Here is a 22,722-nt window from a genome sequence, read left to right as displayed (position 1 = left end):
GTTTTTTTTAATTTATTTTTCCTTTTGTTTCCCTTGTTGTTTTTTTTTTTTGTTGTTGTGGTAGTTGTTGTTGGTATTGATGTTGTTGTTAGATAGGACAGAGAGAAATGGAGAGGAGGGGAAGACAGAGGGGGAGAGAAAGAGAGACACCTGCAGACTTGCTTCACTGCCTACTATATTTGTCATTTACTAGAAACCTCTCTCTAGAAACTATCCCACACAATATGCCCAGTCACATCTGTCAAAACACTATTCTCCAGTCAAGCAGTGCATAGACAAACAGACAATAAAGTTAGCTATAAATTCCAGAAAGAACAAAAGAAAAAGCATATTTACAAGTATGTGACTATAGAAAGGGGAAGAAACACACACACACACACCAAGGAATCTAGGAGAAACAGTTCAGTTGACTCCGCTGGGTCTTCACTGAGTGGTGGGGTGCACAGGGCACTTGCTCTAGAGGGGAGAAAGGCCTGCAGTTCTGGTACTGTTCAGTAAAAGAGCACTTTATAAGAGCGATAAATCATCTCTCATGTGGACTACATCAGTCGCGTCACTTTAGCCACCAGATTTTTCTTTTCCGCTGTGGCTCTGTGTCTGTATGATTCTAAACACTCCCAGCACTGTTTTAAACATAAAGGGTGAGACAGAAACACAACAGCAGTGCTCTCCACCTCCCCCACTCTTGACTTGATGCCTGCCCTGTACAGGTGGGCCCCACATGGTGGCCGAGGACAAACTCGGGTTCTATTTTTTTTATTATTGTTATTATCTTTATTTATTGGATAGAGACAGTCAGAAATTGAGAGGAAGGGGGAAACAGAGAGAGAAAGAGACAGAAAGACACCTGCAACCCTGCTTCATCACTCAGAAAGCTTTCCGCCTGCAGGTGGCGGCTGGGGCCTCGAACCTGGGTCCTTGCGCATTGCAACATGTGCAGTCAACCGGGTGTGCCACCATCCAGCCCCCAAACTCGGGTTCTTATAAATGGTGATGCATGTGCTCTACTAGGTAACCTACTTCCTGGGCACAGCAACACTGTAAATTTGATGAAAATCACTATCTTGGACCTATATTCAAAATGGGTGGGCTTAAGGTATGTAAAAGATCTAGATACTGACCTAGGTACTAGGAACATGTAGCAGTAAATACAATCAAGTTCTAATATTATGGAGTTTATAAATCTAGAAAGCGGTCTATACAGAAATGTAGGCAGCTAACCAAAGTATACTAGGTGGTAAAGAAATGGTGGGCAGGGCAGGGGAGACAGCACACTATTCTAGTGGTGCAAAGAGACTCTCGTCTTAAAACGCCCTGGGTCAGAGCCAGGGAAACAGCATGCTGGAACAGTGAGATGCTCTGCCATGTGCATGACCCAGGTTCTAGGACAACCCCCACTACACTGAAGGAAGCTTCAGTGCTGTCTCTTTCACTAAGTCTCTGCCACTCTACCTCTCAATCTAAAATAATAAGGACAGCAGGCAGGGGAGACAGCATAATGGTTATGCAAAGAAGACTCTCAAGCCTGAAGCTCCAAAGTCCCAGTTTCAACCTCACACCACCATAATACAGAGGTAAGCAATGCTCTGAGGGAGGGGAAGGAGTGAATGAAATAAAGGGATGGATGGATGAGGAAAAGAAAGAAGGAAAAGAAAAAGAGAAAGGATTGGGAGTCGGGGGGTAGCAAAGCGCAAGGACCGGCAGGTGTAAGGAACCCGGCTTGAGCCCGGGCTCCCACACCCGCAGGGGAGTCACTTCATAGGCGGTGAAGCAGGTCTGCAGGTGTGTGTCTTTCTCTCCCTCTCTGTCTTCCCCATCTCCTCTATTTCTCTCTGTCCTATCCAACAATGACGACATCAATAACAGCAACAATAATAACTACGATAAAAAACAAGGGCAACAAAAAAAAGGAATAAATGCGTATTTAAAAAAGAGAGAAAAAGAGAAAAGATACTATGTGGAGAAAAAAATGGAAAGAGAAATGAAGAAGGTTTATCTGGCGGTGTGGTATTTAAATAAAGAGAGAGAAGGGCACCTCAGTCAGAGGGCAAAGAGGCCGTGGCGCCAAAAGGTCGGCACAGTGATGTGGATGAAGTGAGCACGGGGAGGTGGCATCGTGGCCCTCTCGGCGGGATAACCAAGTACTTTACCACTTCATCATTCACTGGAGGAAAAGAGCTAAAGTTCTGGTGCTAACCAGAACTTCCACAGAGCAGACAGATCACAAAGCTCATATACTATGCTCAGCATTCTGGCTACAGCAGCTGGAAAAGTTCTGGACAGTCTGAACAGAGGGAAAGGCAGGGACCATGGTGGCTCACATCCACATCTCATCTTCAATTTCTATCCATTTGTTTTTTGCCACCAGGGTTTATCCCTAGGGCTATGTGCCTACAGCACAACTCCACCATTGCTGGCCAACATCTTTGTTTTTCTTCTGATAGAGACAGACAGGAAGGAGGGGAGGAGAAGGGAGGGGAAAGGGAGGGGAAGAGAAGGGGAAGGGGGAGGGGAGGAGGGATCCGCAGCACTACTCCACCACACTTGAAGCCATGCCCACCCCAACAGGTGGGGAACCAAGGTTTGAATCCAGTACTCATACTTGGTTACGTGTGTGCTCAACCAGCCTCTAAAGCTTAGATTTGAGAAAACTTACAACAGAGTAAGCTGACACAATTGGCCTCACATATTAATGACAGCGCTTAACATTTTCAACAGGAACAACACTAGCACTTAAGGGCACTGATAAACTTGTGTCCTGATAAAGCTAAAATTTAGTTTAAAAGCTATATTCTAACCAGCATCTCCTCCTTAAAAGCTACTTGCCTGTTTGAGAAGTGAGGTTAAGAAAGAGCATCCCTCTGACACTGGTGCCAGGGATCAAACCCAGACCACATACTCTAATTTAAAGAAAGGGCAAAGCTACTAGGAAATACGTACTCATTAGAGTGCTCTGGAGGATTTGACATAAATACATGAATGTTTCAAAAAAGGAAAACCCTTAAGTCACAATGGGTTCGTCCTTCAAAAATGAAAGAAACTATTTAACCTACTTGTACTTTTCAAATGTGTATTAACATCATGCAAATTGATCTTTTAAAAATAGTCTCTATCAGGCGAAGGGTAGATAGAGTAAGATATTTGAGGAGACTCTCATTCTTGAGGTTCCAAAGTCCCCTGCACCACCAAAAGCCAGAGCTGAGCAGTGCTCTGGTGTTTAACAAGTCTCTATCACATATTTATTCTTAACTCCTATCCTATAAACTTTTTTTTTTAATCCTGAGTATGTTTTCCCAACAACTCTGGAGCAGTGCAAAACCTAATCTAATAATGTTAAAAATTCAGAATTTAGTTTATAAGCTATCTTCTGAACAGCTCTTCTCATTTCTCTAAAGAAACAAGAACAACAACAAAAAAAAAAAAAAGGAAAGAAACAAGCAGGAGCATACTATCATTCATCTTTCACTGCTACTAAGCTCTTGAAACTAACTCTGAAAAGCAAAGCTCCACTACTTATAACCATCTTGTACAGTACCTACCTTTTGGGATTCTTGCTACGTGACCGAGACCTAGAAAAAGAATACCTATTTTTAGAAAATTATCTTAAAAGGGGATAAACACTATGATGTGCTGCTAAAACTACATTCTTACTGATTTCTAATTTTATATTTTTATAAATATAAGGCATGTGTTTATGCACATAATTTTTTTAAATGCACAGGGGGCCAGTGGTAACGCAGCGGGCTAAGCACAATGGCACTAAGGGCAAGGGAACGACATAAAGATCCCGGTTCGAGCCCCCAGCTCCCCACCTGCAGGGGGGTCGCTTCACAGGTGGTGAAGCAGGTCTGCAGGTGTCTATCTTTCCCCCTCTCTGTCTCCCCATCTCTCTTGATTTCTCTCTGTCCTATCCAACAACAACATAAACGGCAAAAACAACAATAAGGGCAACAAAATGGGATAAAAATGGCCCCAGCAATAACCCTAGAGAGAAAAAAGAAAAAAACGCATCATAAACTCTACAGGCTCACCTTAGCATAGGAGTTCCTTGCACGATTAAAAGAACCTTACTTTTTTTAAAAACTAGAGTACTGCTCAACTCTGGCACATGGTGGCACTGGGGGTTGAACCTGGAACACCTTTGGTGCCTCAGACATGAGTCTTTCTTCAGAATCATTATGCTATATCCCTAGCCTTGCACAATTTACTCGTAAAAGTAAATAGGAGTATGGTCACAGGAGAATAAAAGATAAAATTCACCACTTCTACAGAAAACACTACCCAACCTTGGAAATTTTTTATATCTATCATTTAAGATTTATTTTAATTTAGGAGAGCGGAGGGGGGTGAAAGGAAGGGAGGGGGAGGAGAGGGAAAGAAGGAGGTAGAGGGCGTGAGAGAGGGAGAGACAAAGGGATATAGAGAAAAACACCCAGATCACTGCTGCAGGTCTGGCTTATAGTGATGCTAGGGATTAAGTCTAGGAAAGAACTTAAGTAGCTTCTGGCACTACAACCTCACGTTCTAATCCCTAAGAATTCAATTTTATAAATCTTCCTATTATCACAGCATCCTCAACATGGCCAATCTAGTTGATCTTAGAAATTGACTGTCAACAAGAAACAGAGTACTTTTTAAAATTTTTATTTTATTTATTTATTTTAAGACCACAGCACCAAAACTTTCTACTATGCAGTCAGTCATGATTAAACTTGGATCATGCACATGGCAAAGCAGCACACTAGCTACGCAAACACAATCCTTTCACACTAATGTGCAGTATATAGCATCATGTGATATCCACACATGTGGGACCACAACAGGTTAGACATGTTCCCTCAGCTTAATCTGACGTTTATAAAACAAAGATAGCAATAATACTGATTTTACAGGAGTGAGGGTTGAGTTGACTTCAAGAGAAGCATTTTGTTGTAGTGGTACTACATTCAGATGAGTTCGAAGAAACAGGTTTTTATGCCATTTATACTGTCTTATATAGTATAACACTGAAAAAATTATACTAAGCAATTATTATATAATTATAAATATATAATTATTATATATAGACACTTTAACACAGAGAAAAATATGGAAGCAAAGTTCCGAGGTAAAATTTATAGTAAATGAAAAGATCTATACCAAAGCAGGAATGAAGCAGGTGCTTCTCTTAAATAATAATAATAATAATAAGCCACATGTAGTTGTTTATTTTACCAGAGCAGTACTCAGCTCTGGCTTATGTGGAGACTGATCCTGGGATCCCAGAGCCTCCGGGATGAAAGTTTTGTCTGCTTGACCATGACGGTATCTCCCTAATGCTCTCCCTGGAGCTTTTGCTTTCTAAACCACAGCACTGCTCAACTTCAGATTATGATGGTACTGGGAGCCTTGGGCAAGACAGTCTTTTTGCATAGCCATTAGGCTATCACTCCTGCCCATCATTACAGATCTTGTAATACAAAGGAAAACAGATGAAGTATCAAGTAATAAGATGCTTAAACTTGAAAATCTGTGACTGAGCCACAAATTTTCAAGGGCTAATTAATTTAGGCATACATGCTGAAGAGAACATATTTAAAACTCGGCGATGTGAAACAGAGGGAACACTAAATTAGAACCACATGCAAATCTCCTGTGGCATAGCTGTCTACCCTCTAGCTGTTAAAGAAGCAATAAGCACGAGTTAGAGGGTTTTGCCATGAGGCCATGCAATGTATTACCCAAGATTAAACAGGACTGGTTATCAGACACTCTAAGCATCACTCTGGCACAGGTGATACTAGGGAATGACTTCAGGACCTCTTGGCTACCGAACCACCTTCCAAGCCTCAACTGATTCTGTTAATGAATAAATATTGCATACATCTAGCTGTTTTCAAACCTTAATAGTTTATAGCTCTTAGAATTCAGGAAATAACACTCCAAATATAATATAAAATAATCAGTGAAACAATAAAAACTTCTATCAAAAGGATAAAATTAACATTGAAAAACTTCTATAAGACTACTGTCTATTCAGCCTATTTTGGGTTTTATAAATTCAAATTCAGTTTTACCTGCTAAGCCTCTACACCAGGCCATGTAATTTACTTTTTAAAGCTTTATTTACTTATTAATGGGGGGAGAGCAGGGAGAGACGGACACGCACATCTCAGTTTCAGACCTGGTGGCTAATAATCCAAAGCACTATCCACTGTACTGCTTCCCATGCCACAGTCATGTAATAGCTTGGAGAAGTAAACAGACAGATGGTTCACACGTCTGTATTTATTTTACTGAATTTCTGCATACCTCCTCAGCTTTTCTCTTTCTTCTCTCTCCCGTTCTTCTCTTCGTTTCAGGCGTTCCTGGTTTCTTTTCTCCTGCTTCTCAGCTACAACTCTCTGGGGGGGGGGGGGGGATGACAGTGCAAATAAATGAGAAGCGAACTTACTGGGTCCATTCTTAATAAGCAACACTATATGTTGCCAGTCTAATTTTTAATTTAATTCAAAAATAACATCACAATCATTAAGTAGCAATAAAGTTTGATTTCTGCCAGGAGTAATTATGCTTTTTAAAAGGCTCATTTTCAGAATCTTTCTTCTCTTGGTGATCACCAGTAACCTGTCCATTCATACATTCACTCATACATTTGCTCTGCGAGAGCTACATGTCTGCATAATTCTACCATGCCCAACAGACACTGGAATCTAGACAGAGACAGAGGTGTAAGAGAGGATATGCCCAGAGCTGCATGTAAAGCTCCTCTTTGCACAGTGTTCCCCCATGGTGGTAGAAGGTTTGAATCTGGGGTCTGTGCACACAGACAAATGTATGCTCAACAAAGTGTGCTGTCTCCTGGTCACCAAATGCTTAATATTCATTTCTCAATCAATAGAAGGGCCAGAGACTGAACCAGGGGCCTCATGCATATAAGATCAGCACCTCACTATCTGCATCTGGAGTTCTTTCTTTTTTAAAAATTAATTTATTTTACCAGAGCTCTGATGAACTTATGGTGGTGTTGGGGACTGAACCTGAGACTTCAGAGCTTCAATCATGAGAGTCTCTTTGCACGTCCATTATGCTACCTACCCACGCCTGGAGTTTCTTAAAAATACACATGGTGCTCGTGCTTGCAAACAGTGTTAACAGTAATGCAAGAAGATTTTCATGTCTGAGGTTTCAAAGTCCCAGACTCAATCCCCAGCTGGTACCACCATAAGCCGGTGATCTGGTAAAAATAAGTAAGCATATACATTATTATATAAACATTTATTTATGAGAGAAAAAAAGAGGGACTCTGCTCAGCTCTGACATACGGCAATACCAATGACTGGCTGAACGTTAAAATGGAGTCTTGGGCAAGTATGTTGTTGCTCTAAAAGGGGAACTATGTCTCCAAACAGATCCATGATTTCTTAATGAGAACACTAACTCCTCACTTAAAGCTGTGAATAGGAAATCAGGTCTCAAATAAAATGTTCATTAGATAAATGCCAGAAAATTTTTCTTCATCAGAATTTTAAGTAAACAGCAACAAAATAATGTTATTTGAGGACCTGCTTTATTACTTGTTAACATTAAAATGGAGCACCCCTCTGTCACGTGTGATGGCTAGGGATAGGATTCAGGCCCTCAAGGCCAAAGCTCTACCCACTGCACTATTTCTACCTCTAAATCTTCACCCACTACTACTTCTCATAAGGAACGAAAGCATTATCCCAGCATATGTGATGACAGGGATCGAACTCTGAATTGCACAATGGCAAGTTCAGTGAGACCTCTGGCCCAATGACACACTTTCTTACTATTCCCTTAAAGGAGATATTCTATTAATTTCAGTGAATAGCAAATACCAATGAGAATTTCAGGAGAATTATAGTCTATCTAACAGTTTAAAGGCCAGTCTGGGGAAAAAAAGCATAGGACTTCCAAGATGAGGCCCTAGCACCATGCATGCCAGAGATGAGCAGTGAGTACGCTGCTCCTTCTCTCTATAGAGAAAATGCTTACATAAAACTAAAAAAGCTGGTGGGGCAAGCTAGCGTAACAGCTGTAAAAAGAGACTTCCATGCCTGAGGCTCTATAAAGTCCCAGATTCAATCCCCCATATCAGCATAAGCTAGAGCTCACGGGTAGTGGTGGTGCACCTGGTTGAGTGCACATGTTACACTGCACAAGGACCCATGTTCAAGTCCCTGGTCCCCACCTGCAAGAAGGGGAAGCTTCATGAGTGCTGAAGGAGTGCTGCAAGTATCTCTGTCTCTCTCTCTCTCTCTCTCCCTTCCTAGCTTCCCCTTCAATTTCTGTCTCTAGCCAACAGAAAAGGAAATTTAAATAATAATAAAGCTTAGCGATACTTGCCAAAATAAAGGAATAGCATTTAGAGATAATTCATTAAATAAGACTGTATACCCATTTACAGTGCTACACTATTCAAATTGAGATTTTTTTTTTAAGTTTTGTTTTATTTATTTATTCCCTTTTGTTGCCCTTGTTTTACTGTTGCGGTTATTACTGTTGTTACTGGGTTTTTTTTTTTTTTTAGCACTACTGAGGATTAAACCTGGGACCTCAGAGCCTCAGGCACGAAAGAATATTGGATAAAATGCTATGCTAACTCCCAGTTTTGTTTATTAATATGAATTATAAACAGAAATCAGTAAAAGAATACTTTCTGGGAGTCGGGTGGTAGTGCAGCGGGTTAAGCGCAAGTGGCACAAAGAGCAAGGACTGGTGTGAGGATCCCAGTTCGAGCCCCCGGCTTCCCACTTACAGGAGAGGCGCTTCACAGGCGGTGAAGCAGGTCTGCCGGTGTATAGCTTTCTCTCTCCCTCTCTGTCTTCCCCTCCTCTCTCCATTTCTCTCTATCCTGTCCAACAACAATCATAACTACAACAATAAAGCAACAAGGGCAACAAAAGGGAGTAAATAAATATTAAAAATTTAAAAAAGAATACTTTCTTGAAAGGGCAACAAAGGGGTAAAAATGGCCTCCAGGAGCAGTGGATTTGTGTGTGCTGAGCCCCAGCAATAATCCTGGAGGGGGAAAAAAAAATACTTTCTTCAATCACAGTTAAGAACATCCCACAAAAAGACAATTGAGGGGAGTCGGGCGGTAGCACAGCGGGTTAAGCGCACGTGGCGCAAAGCGCTAGGACCGGCGTTAAGGATCCGGGTTCGAGTCCCTGACTCCCCATCTGCAGGGGAGTCACTTCACAGGCAGTGAAGCAGGTCTGCAGGTGTCTTATCTTTTCTCTCCCCTTCTCTGTCTTCCCCTCCTCTCTCCATTTCTCTGTGTCCTATCCAACAATGACGACATCAATAACAACAATAACTAAGACAACAAAACAACAAGGGCAACAAAAGTGAAAATAAATAATAATAAAAATAAATTTAAAAAAAGACAATAGAAGAGGGCTGGGCGGTGGCACAGCTGGTTGAGCACACACTGAAGTGCATGAAGACCCAGGTTACACGTTTAGCCCTCATATACTGAAGTGAAGCAATACTGCTGGTGTCTAAGGCCCTCTCAAAATCAATCTGTCTCTAACCAAAATAAATTTAAACAAACAAACAAACAAAAGAGTAGCCTAGAGGCTCGGCAGTGAATGAATCCCTGGGCCCACAGGCATGAGGTCCCAGTCTGATCTCTGCCACTGCTGTTGCCAGAGTGGCACTCTGGTTCTCCCCCTTCATCATAAGTCAGTGCAATTTCATCATAAATAAATAAATCTCCTGAAAAAGATAAGAGAGATCAGAAGAACAGGTGAGTAAAGCAGGGTAAAATGACAATTTTCCAACATACCTTTAATTCCTCAAGCTTCTCTCTTATTTCAATAAATCCAAGGTGCAGTTTACCGCCAAAGTGATCAGCCAGTCTTCTGTCATTATCATGAAGACCTAGATAGGCAGAGCAAACTTCACAGACGCGAAGTTTCTGCTGCTGGAAACTGGATGCTGGCATAGAATTCCGATAAACTTCCTAAAAAAGAACAGTGAGAAAAATCATGTTCATCTAATCTTCATTAAAGGCAATGCAATTAAATAGCATACATGAGATTCACATATTTTTAAAAGGGGGGGGGGGGGGGTTGGGCGGTAGCGTAGCAGGTTAAGTGCAAGTGGTACAAAGTGCAAGGACCGGAATAAGGATCCCGGTTCGAGCCCCTGGTTCCCCACCTGTAAGATGGTGCCTTCACAGGTGGTGAAGCAGGTCTGCAGATGTCTACCTTTCTCTCCCCTTCTCTGTCTTCCCCTACTCTCCATATGTCTCTCTGTCCTGTACAATAACAACAATGAAAAACAAGGGCAACAAAAGGGAAAATAAATAAATATTAAAAAATTAAAAAAAAAAAAACTAGAAAAACTACAGTTCTCCTGTCATGGCAAGGCCACTGTCCCCAGGACCTCTCCACTGAGCTACCACAATTCTACCATGATACAGAACGTAACTTGCTGAAAAGGTCTTCTCCATGTTCTTGGTAGTTATAGGGACATTTCAACTTTTTGCTTCCTTTATATTATTCCACCTCACCCCCTTTAAGATTTATTTAGTTTATGGGACAGAGGAAGTTTAGATGGTGTGGTATCCTCCTGTCTGGCTCCTTCCCTTTTTATTTCAAAGGAGCAGTTAAGATCTACCTGTGAACAAGCCCTGGCCCTCTCAACTTACATTGAAAATGGATTCCAGAAGAATTTAAAGACGGGTGCTGTCTTTGTTGATCTCACAGCAGCCTATGACACGGTCTGGCACCGTGGTCTCCTAGTCAAGATCTCAAGATGCCTGCTTCCATGGGTGGCCAACACTATATTGTTTCTTCTCCAAAACAGAAGATTCCGGGTACATCTGGGTGACAAGTCTAGCAGATGGAGACTTGTCTCAAGTGGCCTCCCCCAGGGCTCTGTTCTGGCTCCTACACTATTTAATATTTACATCAATGACCTCCCAGAAACTTCTTCAAGGAAGTTCATCTACGCCGATGACATCTGCTGTGCAACTCAGGCATCAAAGTTCGACATCCTCGAGGAAACACTCACGAAAGACATGTCTCTGATATCTGATCACTGTAAAAAATGGCGACTAATCCCTAGCACTGCAAAAACGGTATCATCTGTTTTCCATCTACACCATGCCTCGGCCTCGCGTGAGCTTAATGTGCAGCTTGGCGATACGAGAATCCGGCATGAAGCCCAGCCAGTCTATCTTGGCGTTACTCTCGATCGCACTCTGTCATTTCACAAACATCTCATAAAAACTGCAGCAAAGGTGGGCACGAGGAATAACATCATTGCAAGACTGGCCAGCTCCTCATGGGGTGCGAGCGCTTCCACACTACGATCATCATCTCTGGCATTATGCTATTCCACTGCAGAATACTGTGCCCCAGTATGGTTCCGTAGCCCCCATGTCCACTTGGTCGATTCCAAATTATATTCCTCCATGAGGATAATTTCTGGAACCATCCGTTCCACCCCGGTTCCATGGCTGCCAGTTCTTAGCAACATCGCCCCGCCAGATATTCGTCGGGATGCGGCATCATCTAAGTTCATTTCCCACGTCTATGCTTGACCGGACCTGCCAATATACGAGGATATCTTCGCCCACCCTGTCCAACGCTTGACATCTCGTCACCCAATCTGGTCCCCTACGCCTACACTGAACTTCTCTGTTCCAGACTCTTGGAAACAGAGTTGGCAGTCAGCTGAGGTCAAGAACAAACACCTCATCACAGACCCCTGCAAGCTTCAACCCGGCTTTGACCTAGCACGTTATGATTGGGCCCTCCTCAATCGCTATCGAACAGGCCATGGCCGGGCGCCGCTATGTTCCACCGCTGGGGAGCCAGAGACGACCCGAACTGCCCCTGCGGCTCCAGACAGACTATGACCCACATAGTCAACGACTGCCACCTCTCCAGATTCAAAGGAGGTCTCGAAACTTTACATCAGGCTCAACCTGACGCTGTAGACTGGCTACAGAAGAAGGGCAAACGCTAGAAGAAGAAGGAGCAGTTAAGCACAACTAATAACAACAAAAGTTGCCCGAGAAGACTCAATTTTTCCTTACATCCTCCTTTTGCCCAACGTCGATTACACTCTAACTGAATGCAATTTTCTCTCCATGCTGTAGGGTCATCACTAAACTAGTAAAATTGGTTGTACTGGTGGGCTGGGGCACAGAATGAAACTCTGGTCTGCCTCTGCTGCAGATCATAAAATCCATGTTAAGGTAATGAATGAGAAAGGAGAGAGATGGAGAAGACTCTCTCCTCCGCATTTTCCCTTTATTCTCAAGAACTACTGCATGTACACCAAAAAAAAACTATTTTTTGAGTAATTTTCTCTGTGAGTGACCTTACCACAACAGACCCTGTCCATCATCAGTCAAGACAAACTTACAAGATACGTAAAAGCACAGTGCTCAGGGGCTGGCTGGTGGCACACCTGGTGGAGCACACGTTAGTTAGCATGCATAGATCCTGAGTTCAAAGCTCCTGGACTCCACCTGTACGGATAAAGCTTCACAAGAAGTGAAGCAATCTGCAAACATCTGTCTGTCTCCCTCTTCCCTTTCAATTTTTATCTGTATGGGGGTAACAAGGGGAGGGATGGCCTCTGGAAACAGTGGATTCATTGCCCAGGCATCAAGCTCCAGCAATAACCTTGGTGATAATAAAAAATAAATGGGACCTGGCAGTTGGTGCACCTGGTGAAGAGCACATGTGATCACTTCCTAACAAAGTCCCAAAACCTAGATTTAGACCAGGTCCCATGAGCATACGTTCACATGTATCAGTAAAATATATACCTGAAAGCAAAAGTACACAACAGTCTGCAGTGAGTCAGTATAAAGTTCCTAATGAAATAGTATCTAATTAGATTTAGATACCCTCTCCTCACATACTTCCCTATTACAGTTCTCCAAAGCTAACCTTAGCAAAGAAAGGACTGCAAAAGCTGAATAAGGACAAGAGACTGGCATACTTTAATGATGATTCTTTAGTCACTATCAGGCCACCCCATCAGCTGGGGTCCTATTCGGGGAGTCCTGAGATTCCCAAACAGACGTGATGGGCCTAGACCTCAAATAAATCCCCCTCTCCATTGTTACTGGTCATCTCTATCAGGAACAACAAAATAGACCCCCCTTTGCGAGACCCCCTTATGATCTTGCCCTCAAAGTGGATCAACCACAGTAGAGAATGTTCCATCCTCCGAAGAATGGAACTCTATGCTACACCTGTGGAAGATGAGTCGATATTGAGGCAGCTTGGAATGTTCCTACTCATGACCACAGAACGTGAGCTCAGATCTAGAGGGATGCAGAGGTCACATATGCTCCTAAGCTGAATATGGGCCCGAGACCAAATCAAATCGATGGGGTTTACAGTCAACAATATTTATACCCCTTTCCCATATTAGGGAGCTACTCTCTTCCCTGATCCAGCTTTCTGTTCCTTTTCCAGCCATGACATCATCTCCCCAGGTGGATCCAAGTGGATCCAGTGGATCCAAGACAACTGGCATATCAGATTTCAAGCTGGGGGGGGGGGGGGGGGCAGTATAGCCACAGGCTCTTTGACAACCCCCCTTCCCAACTCTTCATCTGCACTATTTCAGCCTTTAGGTTCATGACTGGTCAACAATTTGTTTGGCTTTGTATGTTAACTCTCTTTTCAGCCACCAGGTGCAAGATGCTAGCAGGATGCCGACCAGAGTTCCCTGGACAGAAGATCCCACCAATATGCCCTGGAGCTTAGCTTCCCCAGAGCCCCACCCTACTAGGGAAAGAGAGACATACTGGGAGTATGGGTCAACCTGTCAACTCCCATGTTCAGCAGGGAAGCAATTACAGAAGCCAGACCTTCCACCTTCTGCATCCCACAATGACCTTGGGTCCAGACTCCCAAAGGGTTAAAAAATAGGAAATCTATCAGGGGAGGGGATGGGATATGGAGATCTGGTGGTAGGAACTGAGTGGCGTTGTACCCCTCTTATCCTATCATTTTGTCAATGCTTCCTTTTTATAAATAAAAAAATTTGAAAAGGGCGGGGGGAGTTGGGCGGTAGTGCAGAGGGTTAAGCTCAAGTGGCGCAAAGTGCAAGGACCGATCGATGGAAGGATTCCAGTTCGAGCCCCCGGCTCCCCACCTGTAGGGGAGTCACTTTATAGGCGGTGAAGCTGGTGTCTTTCTCTCCCCCTCTGTCTTCCCTTCCTCTCTCCATTTCTATCTGTCCTATCCAATAATGGTGACATAAATAACAACAATAATAACTACAACAATAAAACAAGGGCAACAAAAGGGGATACTTTTTAATAAATAAATAAATGGGGGAATAAAAAGAGCACATGTGAAAGGACCAAGTTCGTTCATTCTCATTCATTCCTCCCCCACACATCATATTAATGCCAGAGCTGAGCAGTGCTCTGGGCAAACAAAATTATATATATATATAAAATAAGTAACACCCAAGCAAACAAACTATCTTTGTAAGATGCTTCCTTGTATGATATAGGTCTTAATTACCTCTGCTTCTCTTTTCTTTGCCCGCGCTTTCTCTACTTCATCCATTACTTTCTGGGATTCTTCCACATTCCCTTCAGCTCCTAGTTGTTCCACTTTGGCCAATAATTTACCAATTTCTTCATTTAATTCATGAACACGTTCTGCCTAGAAACAGAAAGAATAGCGGAAAAAGAGAAAGTGAATATCAAAGTTCAAGTGTCCTAGATGATTAATTCTCGCCGTGACATTTTGCAGACACCCCCCCCCCCCAAATCATCCCAGAAATCTAGTTCACTGCTGTTTCGATGCTTTTTGACAGACTTTATGGCACAAGTTAAGTAGTCAGTCGGTGTGGTCAATTATATTAACAAAGGGTTCATTCAATGTGATATGGAGGTTCAGTTCCACCAAAGTAGTGTGTCAGTAACCATTAATTCCAATTCTATTGTCATTATCCCACCTTCTTTAATATAGTGGTATTTTCCTAAATGACAGTCAAGATGTTTGTATTAATGATGCCAAACCCTTCCCTTTTCTTTATTCATGCCCTGTGTTAAGCAAATTAATACAATTATACTCTAATTCTGAATTTGGCTATGCAACTGCTTTCGATTATGGGGTGAAACAAGGAGAGGCAGAAGTGCTCCTATGTGACTGGACTTCATGTGATGGCATCTTTGCCACCACCAGAGCTTGGCAGGGCTGCCTCTGGGCATGGTCATGAAACAAGCTAGTGATCCCAGCAGAGACAGGAGTAACTGTCCCATCAAATTCATAAAAAATCACTAAATACAGTGGTCTGGGAGATGACACAGTGGATAAAGCATCAGACTCTCAAACATGAGGTCCTGAGTTCAATCCCCAGCAGCACTTGTACCAGAGTGATGTCTGGTTCTTTCTCTCTCCTTCTATCTCCTTGAAAAATAAATAAAATCTTTAAAAAAAAAAAAAAAAAATCACTAAATACAGACTGATAGTGCTAGTTACTGTTTGACGTCACTGAGTTTTCTCTAATAACATTTTTTAAAACTCCTGTGAATAAAATTATTATAAAACAAAAAAATTAAAGGCAGTATGATAAACTATATTTTCTAATAATGAGCTGACTACAGTTCTTACCTTTGCAGCCACTTCAGCACTAATCTCTTCTTGAGTTTCTGCCAACCTTTTCTTAGCCACTTCTGTTCTCCTATCACAATCAGCAATGAAAGACTGCAAGTGATCCATAGCCTACACAGAATAATTAAAAGACAGTTACCACAAGAAAAAAAACGTTATTATGTAAAATGTTTACTCAAAAATTACATTTAAAAATGCTACCATGGAGAGTCAGGTGGTAGCGCAGTGGATTAAGCACACATGGCACAAAGCACAAGGACCGGCTTAAGGATCCCAGTTCGAGCTCCTAGCTTCCCACCTGCATGGGAGTCGCTTCACAAGCGGTGAAGCAAGTCTGAAGGTGTCTTTCTCTCCCTGTCTTCCCCTCCACTCTCCATTTCTCTCTGTGCTATCTAGCAACAACATCAATAACAGCAACAATAACAACAATTTTTTTAAAAAATGCTACCATGGATTTTAAAATGCAGGTCAAATTTGAATTAAACACACTGGTACCTATGATATAAAACTGAAGTGTGTACATTTTTATATTGAACTGTGTTAAATAAATTTTTAAAAAACAGAAATTTTTAAAACTGAATAATGCTTAGTAAATTTACCTACAGAAATGTTTAGACTAATGTCCAAAGTACTGTATTTACTGTAAAATATTAATCCCCCAATAAAGGAGAAAAATAAATTTTAAAATGCTTACTAGTAATTTCTTTTTGGATAATCTTAACTATCCTAGATTAAAAGCTATTTATTTTTGTTTGTGCTTTGATTATTTAAGACTTTTAAAAAAATAGGGGTTGAAAAAAAAAAAAAGGGGTTGTCTGGGAGATGGCTAAGTGGATAAAGCATTGAACTCTCAAGTGTGAGGTCCTCAGTTCAAGCCCCAGCAACACATGTACCAGGGTGGTCTGTTTCTTTCTCTCTACTCCTGTCTTTTTCATTAATAAAACCTTAAAATATGTGTGTGTGTGTGTGTGTGTGTGTGTGTGTTTTAACAGTGGTCTGGGAGGTGGTCTCAAGTGTATTTTATAGGCAGCATCAGCAAATATACCATTTGAGCCTAAGAAGAATTTGCTTTCTCTCACTGTTGGGAGTGACCTATAAATATCAATAGTCTAGGTGACTGATGAAGCCATTCAGTTCAACTATATCATTACTGATTTTCAGACTGCCACATCTATCAATTATTGTCATGGTGTATTGACCTCTGCAACTGCAATTGTAAAAGTAAAAGTGTGCTTTTGTTCCTATCCGCTTTTATTTCTGACATTTTGAAGTCTTTTAGTTAATCAGATCCTTTATTATTATGTAGTATACTTCTTTATGTTTAAAAGTATCATTTCTTTGGAAATTGTCTTGCCTGAGTATAGCTTCTCCTATTTTGCTTTGATTAGTGATACTTGTACCCTATATAAGTTTTTATTTTGATGTGGTTTGCACGTAGACAACACACTTTTATACAATTTAACAATCTTGTTTTGGTATTGATCTGTACTGCTAGCATTTAAAATGACTACCGATTGAGTTGGATTATTATCTGTTTATAAATTCTCTATTGATAGCATGTCTTTTTTGTAGTATTTCTCCTTTTTGAGTATTCTCTTGATTTAATTAGTAACTTTCAATCCATTTTGTCTTTTATCTTTCCTTTTGTTAAAAACAAAAAAAAGATGGTTGTTCATAATTTATAGTATGCACTTTCTTTATATTGTTTGTTTAGGGATTTCTTTTCCCTATAGAAATGTATAATACTCAAGTATGTACCTTGCAGTTATTTATACAGTGAAAAGGTTTAAATACCCAAAATATTCAACCTAAAAAACTTTAAAATTTTCTAACCACTGGGGTAGTAGAGTTCTAGGTGCTGGAATTGAGCTCATCTGGTAGTGAGAACCTTATTTTACATTACTAGCACCACATGGGACAAAGAACCATCAAGCGCACCAGAGGAAGCACCATGGATACTGGAAGCAGTGTTACGCTCTTTCTCAAGCAGTACAGTTTGCAGTAGACAGCCTTGCAAATGTGAGGCCTTATCTCTGATCTCCAAAATCACATGTAATTAACAGACTGGTGTTCTGGTCTCTCAATGAAGAAGAGAAGGGGAAAGGACTAGACAAAGAAAGCCATGGTAGAAGGCTGAGGGAGACAGCATAATAGTTATGCAAAAAGACTTGTCACCTGAGGTAACAAAGGTCCCAGGTTCAACCCCAGAACCACTACAAGCCAGAGTTAAGCAGAGCTTTGATGTAAAAGAATACAAACCAACAAAAATAAAGAACATGAGAACTCTTTACTTCAAAATTTAGATGGCTTTTTGATAGTAATCCAAAAGAGATGTTAAAAAGAGACTCTCTTGCCTGAGGCTCCAAAGTCCCAGGTTCAATCCCCCACACTACCATAAGCCAGAGCTGAGCAACGCTCTGCTAAAAAAAAAAGTTAAAAAGATTGATAAACGGGACTCGGGCACAGCGGGTTGAGCACACATGGCACAAAGCACAAGGACCGGCTTAAGGATCCCGGTTCGAGCCCCTGGCAGGGGAATCACTTCACAAGCGGTGAAGCAGGTCTACAGGTGTCTATCTTTCTCTCCCCCTCTCTGTCTTCCCCTCCTCTATCCATTTCTCTCTGTCTTATCCAACAACTAAGACAGACAACAATAAAAACTACAACACTAAAACAAGGGCAACAAAAAGGGAATAAATATTTTTTTAAAAATTTTTAAAAATTGATAAACTGGACAAATTTAAGCATATTCTTATAAGCCCCACAGTCACCAAAAGAAAAATAGGGGAAAAAATTCACTGAAAAGCAAATACACAGATTTAAATAAATAAATATTTTCAGGTTAATAAATGAAATACAAATTAAAAGTACACTTCTACTAACTGCACATTTCTCCATCAAAGTAGTAGGTATGAAAAAGTATCCCCACCTTTATAAATTCAACTTTCAAAGTGAAATTAGCTTTTGAACTCCACAGATACTCAAACAGTATATCTCCTATATCTCTTTATTCGTGAGTCATAGCAAATAGCTATAGTAGCCTTCCTTTCTCTGTATATATTTGAACATACAAAAATGAATATGAACAGGAAAATGCAGATTGAAGAGACCATCTCACAAATATTAGAAATCATTTTTTAATTTTATTTATTTTTCAAGATTTTATTTTAGATTTTAATATTTATTTATTTATTCCATTTTGTTGCCTTTATTGTTTTATTGTTGTAGTTATTATTGTTGTTGTTATTAATGTCGCCGTTGGACAGGACAGACAGAAATGGAGAGAGGAGGGGAAGACAACGAGGAATAGACACCAGCAGACCTGCTTCACTGCCTATGAAGCGACTCCCCTGCAGGTGGGGAGCCTGGGGGTCGAACCAGGATCCTTAACATGGATCCTTGCGCTTTGTGCCACCTGCCCTTAACCCGCTGCGCTACCACCCTAGAAATCACTTTTTACATGCTTTTCCTTAAATGAATTTCAAAAGGTTTTCTTGAATTTTCAGTTTCACCTTATAGTTTTTAAAATACTGTAAATTAAGATTATAATTATTAAAATTATAATCTAGTACTGTCCTCTATTGCTCACATATACTTTGCAAATAATTACAACCAGGGCCAGGTGGTAGCGCACCTGGTTAGGTTCACATATTACATTGCACAAGGACCCAGGGTTAAGGCCCTGGTCCCCACCTGCAGGGGGAACTTCACGAGTGGTGAAGCAGGGCTGCAGGTGTCTTTCTGTCTCTCTCCCTATCTCCCCTCCCCCACTCTATTCAATAATAAAATCAAATAAAATTAAAAATAAATAAATGCATATAACAACCACCATGGTATGACCAAAGCATTTTGTTGGAGAGACTAATCCCATCTACAATCTCCCCACCCCACCTACCTTTTTTAACTAGAACACTAATCAGCTTTGCTTCATGGTGTTACTGGGAAGTGAACATGGGACTTCTGGTGCTTCAGAAATAAAGACCTTTTTTATTTCTAAGCTTGAAAGTCTTTTTGCATAACCATTATGGTCTCTCCCCAAACCATACAAATGTTTAATGGAAAAGATAAAATAACCTAAATTAAAATTACATACATCCAGTTCAAAGAAAAAATCTTGATCTTTGGATGCAATTTCATAATCCGCTCTTAAAGCCAGGTCATGGACTTTCAGACATTCTCCAAGATCCATTCTCTAAGGGAGGTTAAAAAAAAAAAAAAGAACATCATTAGAAATACAAAACACTTATTTCAAAAATTCATTAACCATCACAATTCTCTTCAGTATACACATTATACCTTATAAAGTAACTTTATTAACTTTCAAATACAACAGGTAAGTATAAAACTTGGTACCAGAAGGGAAAATGCATCAAATCTGTCTGTACAGATAGGAATGGTAATCACTTCATACTTTAAAAAATGGATAATGAATCTGAAAAGAAAAGTAAAGCCTTAAGTTTCTGTAAAAAGAGGTGCTATCAACTTGCCCTTTACCATAGAAAAATTGTTTTTTAAATTATATTTATACTATTTTATTTATTTAGACTAGAGACAGGCAGAAACTAAGAGGGATGGGAAAGATAGAGACATCTGCAACGCTGTTTCACCTCTCATGAAGGGACTTGAACCCATGTCATTGTGCATACACTGTATGCACTCTGCCAAACACGCCAATGCCTAGCCCCACTAAAGATATGAACTAGTAAACATTTTAAAATAGCTTTATGGATCCTAGAATCCTTGAAACCTAGGATTCCAACTGGACATTATCTACCAAATCAGAGTTTAATCTTGTGTGTGAGATAAAAATCCCTCCAACTGTCCATTTTTTACTGATACATCTATCTGGACAACTAGGATCTCTCATGAAGGTTCAGCAAACTGACCACTTGGCGAGTGTGCTGCTTTTCACGTTCCTGACCCAGGTTCAAGCCCAGCAAATTCCATAATAAAAGAAGCCTCAAGTGTTGTGGTGTTGTGCCAGCCCATATTGCTTTTCACATTTGGGGGGGGGGGGGGCTTTTGTGCAATCCTTTCAGACAGAAACTATGAGGAAATAATGGAAATAGATATGGAGGGGGGTACAGATGTGTATGATGAGTAACAAAAACTAAAAATTTCCAACCAGAGATATGATATCCTGTAACTGGGATGGTTCTGGACAATTAGTGACATAGAAATACAACAATCTAGGGGCTGGGTGGTGGCACACCTGGTTGAGCGCATATGTTGCCTCTGCAAGGATCCAGATTCAAGCCCCCAGTCCTCACTGGGAGAAGGAAAGCTTCACAAGTGTTGAAGCAGGTTGGCAGATGTCTCTCTCTCTCCCTCTCTGTTCCTCTCAATTTCTGGCTGTCTCTAACCAATAAATAAAGATAATTAAAATAATTTAAAAAATACAACAATCTGGTTGGGGAGATAGAAGTTGTCAGAGTTCTTGCATGCAAGAAGCCACAGGTTCAGTTCCCAGCAAAATGCACAGCCAAGGCTGAACAACGGTCTGGTTAAAAAAATCTGGTTATACAACATGTATGCAGTGCATTAAAGCCCCACAATAAAGTCATTCCTTTAATTTCTGAATTTACATTTTATCCAATATCACGTCAGACGCTAGGAATACAGACACTATTGCTGGTCTCATAGAGCTGAATAAAATAACAAATAAACCACAGCTGTATCTCTGAATAGTTAGTGATCTCACAAAACACCAATGCTCTCAATACTGTTCGGGTGATTTAGGATGAAAGAGTCAAAGAATTTTCTTTTTTCACTTTATTTTATTATATTTATTTATTTATTGGATAGACAGCCAGAAATCGAGAGGGAAGGGTGGGATAGAGAGAAGAGAGACAGAAAGACACCTGCAGCAACTGCTTCACCACTCATGAAGCTTACCCCTGCAGTTGGGGACCAGGGACTCAAACCTGGGTCCTTGTGCATTGTAATGTGCACTCAACCAGGTGCGCCACTACCTGGCCCCTAAAGAACTTCTTTCTGAAGAAGACACAATCCAACAGATCCGAGAATGAAATGAAGCAAACCAATCTTAGAATGAGCCAAAAAAAGAGTATTACAGGTTTTATATAAACTTTATAGAGAAAAATCTTTAAATACACATATATATACATCAATCAGAAATATTTCTTGGAGGGAGTCGGGCTGTAGAGCAGCGGGTTAAGTGCAGGTGGCGCAAAGCACAAGGACCAGCATAAGTATCCTGGTTCGAACCCTGGCTCCCCACCTGCAGGGGAGTCACTTCACAAGTGGCGAAACAGGTCTGCAGGTGTTTATCTTTCTCCCCGCCTCTCTGTCTTCCCCCTCCTCTCTCCATTTCTCTCTGTCCTATCCAACAACAACAATAATAACAACAACAATAAAACAACAAGGGCAACAAAAGGGAATAAATAAATTAAATAAATATTTTAAAAAATATTAAAAAAAAAAAAAAAGAAATGTTTCTTGGAGTAGCAGGAAACAGAACCAATTATACCCAACAGGGGGCCAGGCAATAGCACAGTGGGTTAAGCACACAAGGCGCAAAGCGCAAGGACCGCATTAGGATCCCAGTTTGAGTGGCTGGCTCCCCACCTACAGGGGGGGTTGCTTCACAAGTGAAGCAGGTCTGCAGGTGTTTTATCTTTCTCTCCCCCTCTATCCTCCTCCCCATCTCAATTTCTCCCTGTAAAAAAATATATATATATACATACATATATAATATATATAACATAAGAATTGAGCTTTAGCTTTGTATAGGATATAGAAATAAGGACTTTGGCTTTAACATGGGTAACTATACAAAACAGGATATGACCAGCAATTATGTACAATATCTCAAGTAAGAAAAAGGGTAGTGATTTCACTAGATTAAAAATGTATCAACAGTTCGAGCCCTTGACTCCCCACCTGCAGGGGAGTCGCTTCATAGGTGTTGAAGTAGATCTGCAAGTGTCTGTCTTCCCCCCCTCCATTTCACTCTGTCCTATCCAACAACGACATCAATAACTACAATAATAAAACAAGGGCAACAAAAGGGAATAAATATTTAAATAAATAAAAATATATCAACAGACAAATTTATAAGAAAAGAATCATAAATCCTGTTGTATAT

At 40.8% G+C, this 22,722-nt stretch overlaps 1 protein-coding gene across 17 annotated transcripts in view; it reads right to left on the bottom strand.

Annotated features, from left to right (window-relative positions):
- LUC7L2 (LUC7 like 2, pre-mRNA splicing factor) overlaps nt 1–22,722 on the bottom strand; it is a 66,709-nt gene that overhangs the window by 4,971 nt on the left and 39,016 nt on the right. For 15 of the 17 annotated variants that reach the window (XM_007525157.2, XM_060196671.1, XM_060196672.1 and 12 more), the window contains 6 exons: nt 19,708–19,806; nt 15,615–15,725; nt 14,517–14,660; nt 9,794–9,970; nt 6,292–6,383; nt 3,540–3,569 (listed from right to left, as the gene is read on the bottom strand). In XM_007525157.2, the coding sequence (XP_007525219.1) occupies nt 3,540–3,569; nt 6,292–6,383; nt 9,794–9,970; nt 14,517–14,660; nt 15,615–15,725; nt 19,708–19,806 (653 nt within the window). The remainder of the gene's footprint in view (nt 1–3,539; nt 3,570–6,291; nt 6,384–9,793; nt 9,971–14,516; nt 14,661–15,614; nt 15,726–19,707; nt 19,807–22,722) is intronic. The other 2 variants (XM_016189131.2, XM_060196670.1) reach the window with 1 other exon arrangement.

The sequence above is a fragment of the Erinaceus europaeus genome, chromosome 8, assembly GCF_950295315.1.
Source record: "Erinaceus europaeus chromosome 8, mEriEur2.1, whole genome shotgun sequence".
Lineage (NCBI taxonomy): Eukaryota > Metazoa > Chordata > Mammalia > Eulipotyphla > Erinaceidae > Erinaceus > Erinaceus europaeus.
Note: the sequence above shows the minus strand (reverse complement) of the source record. Positions and strands in the feature narration are given on the sequence as shown.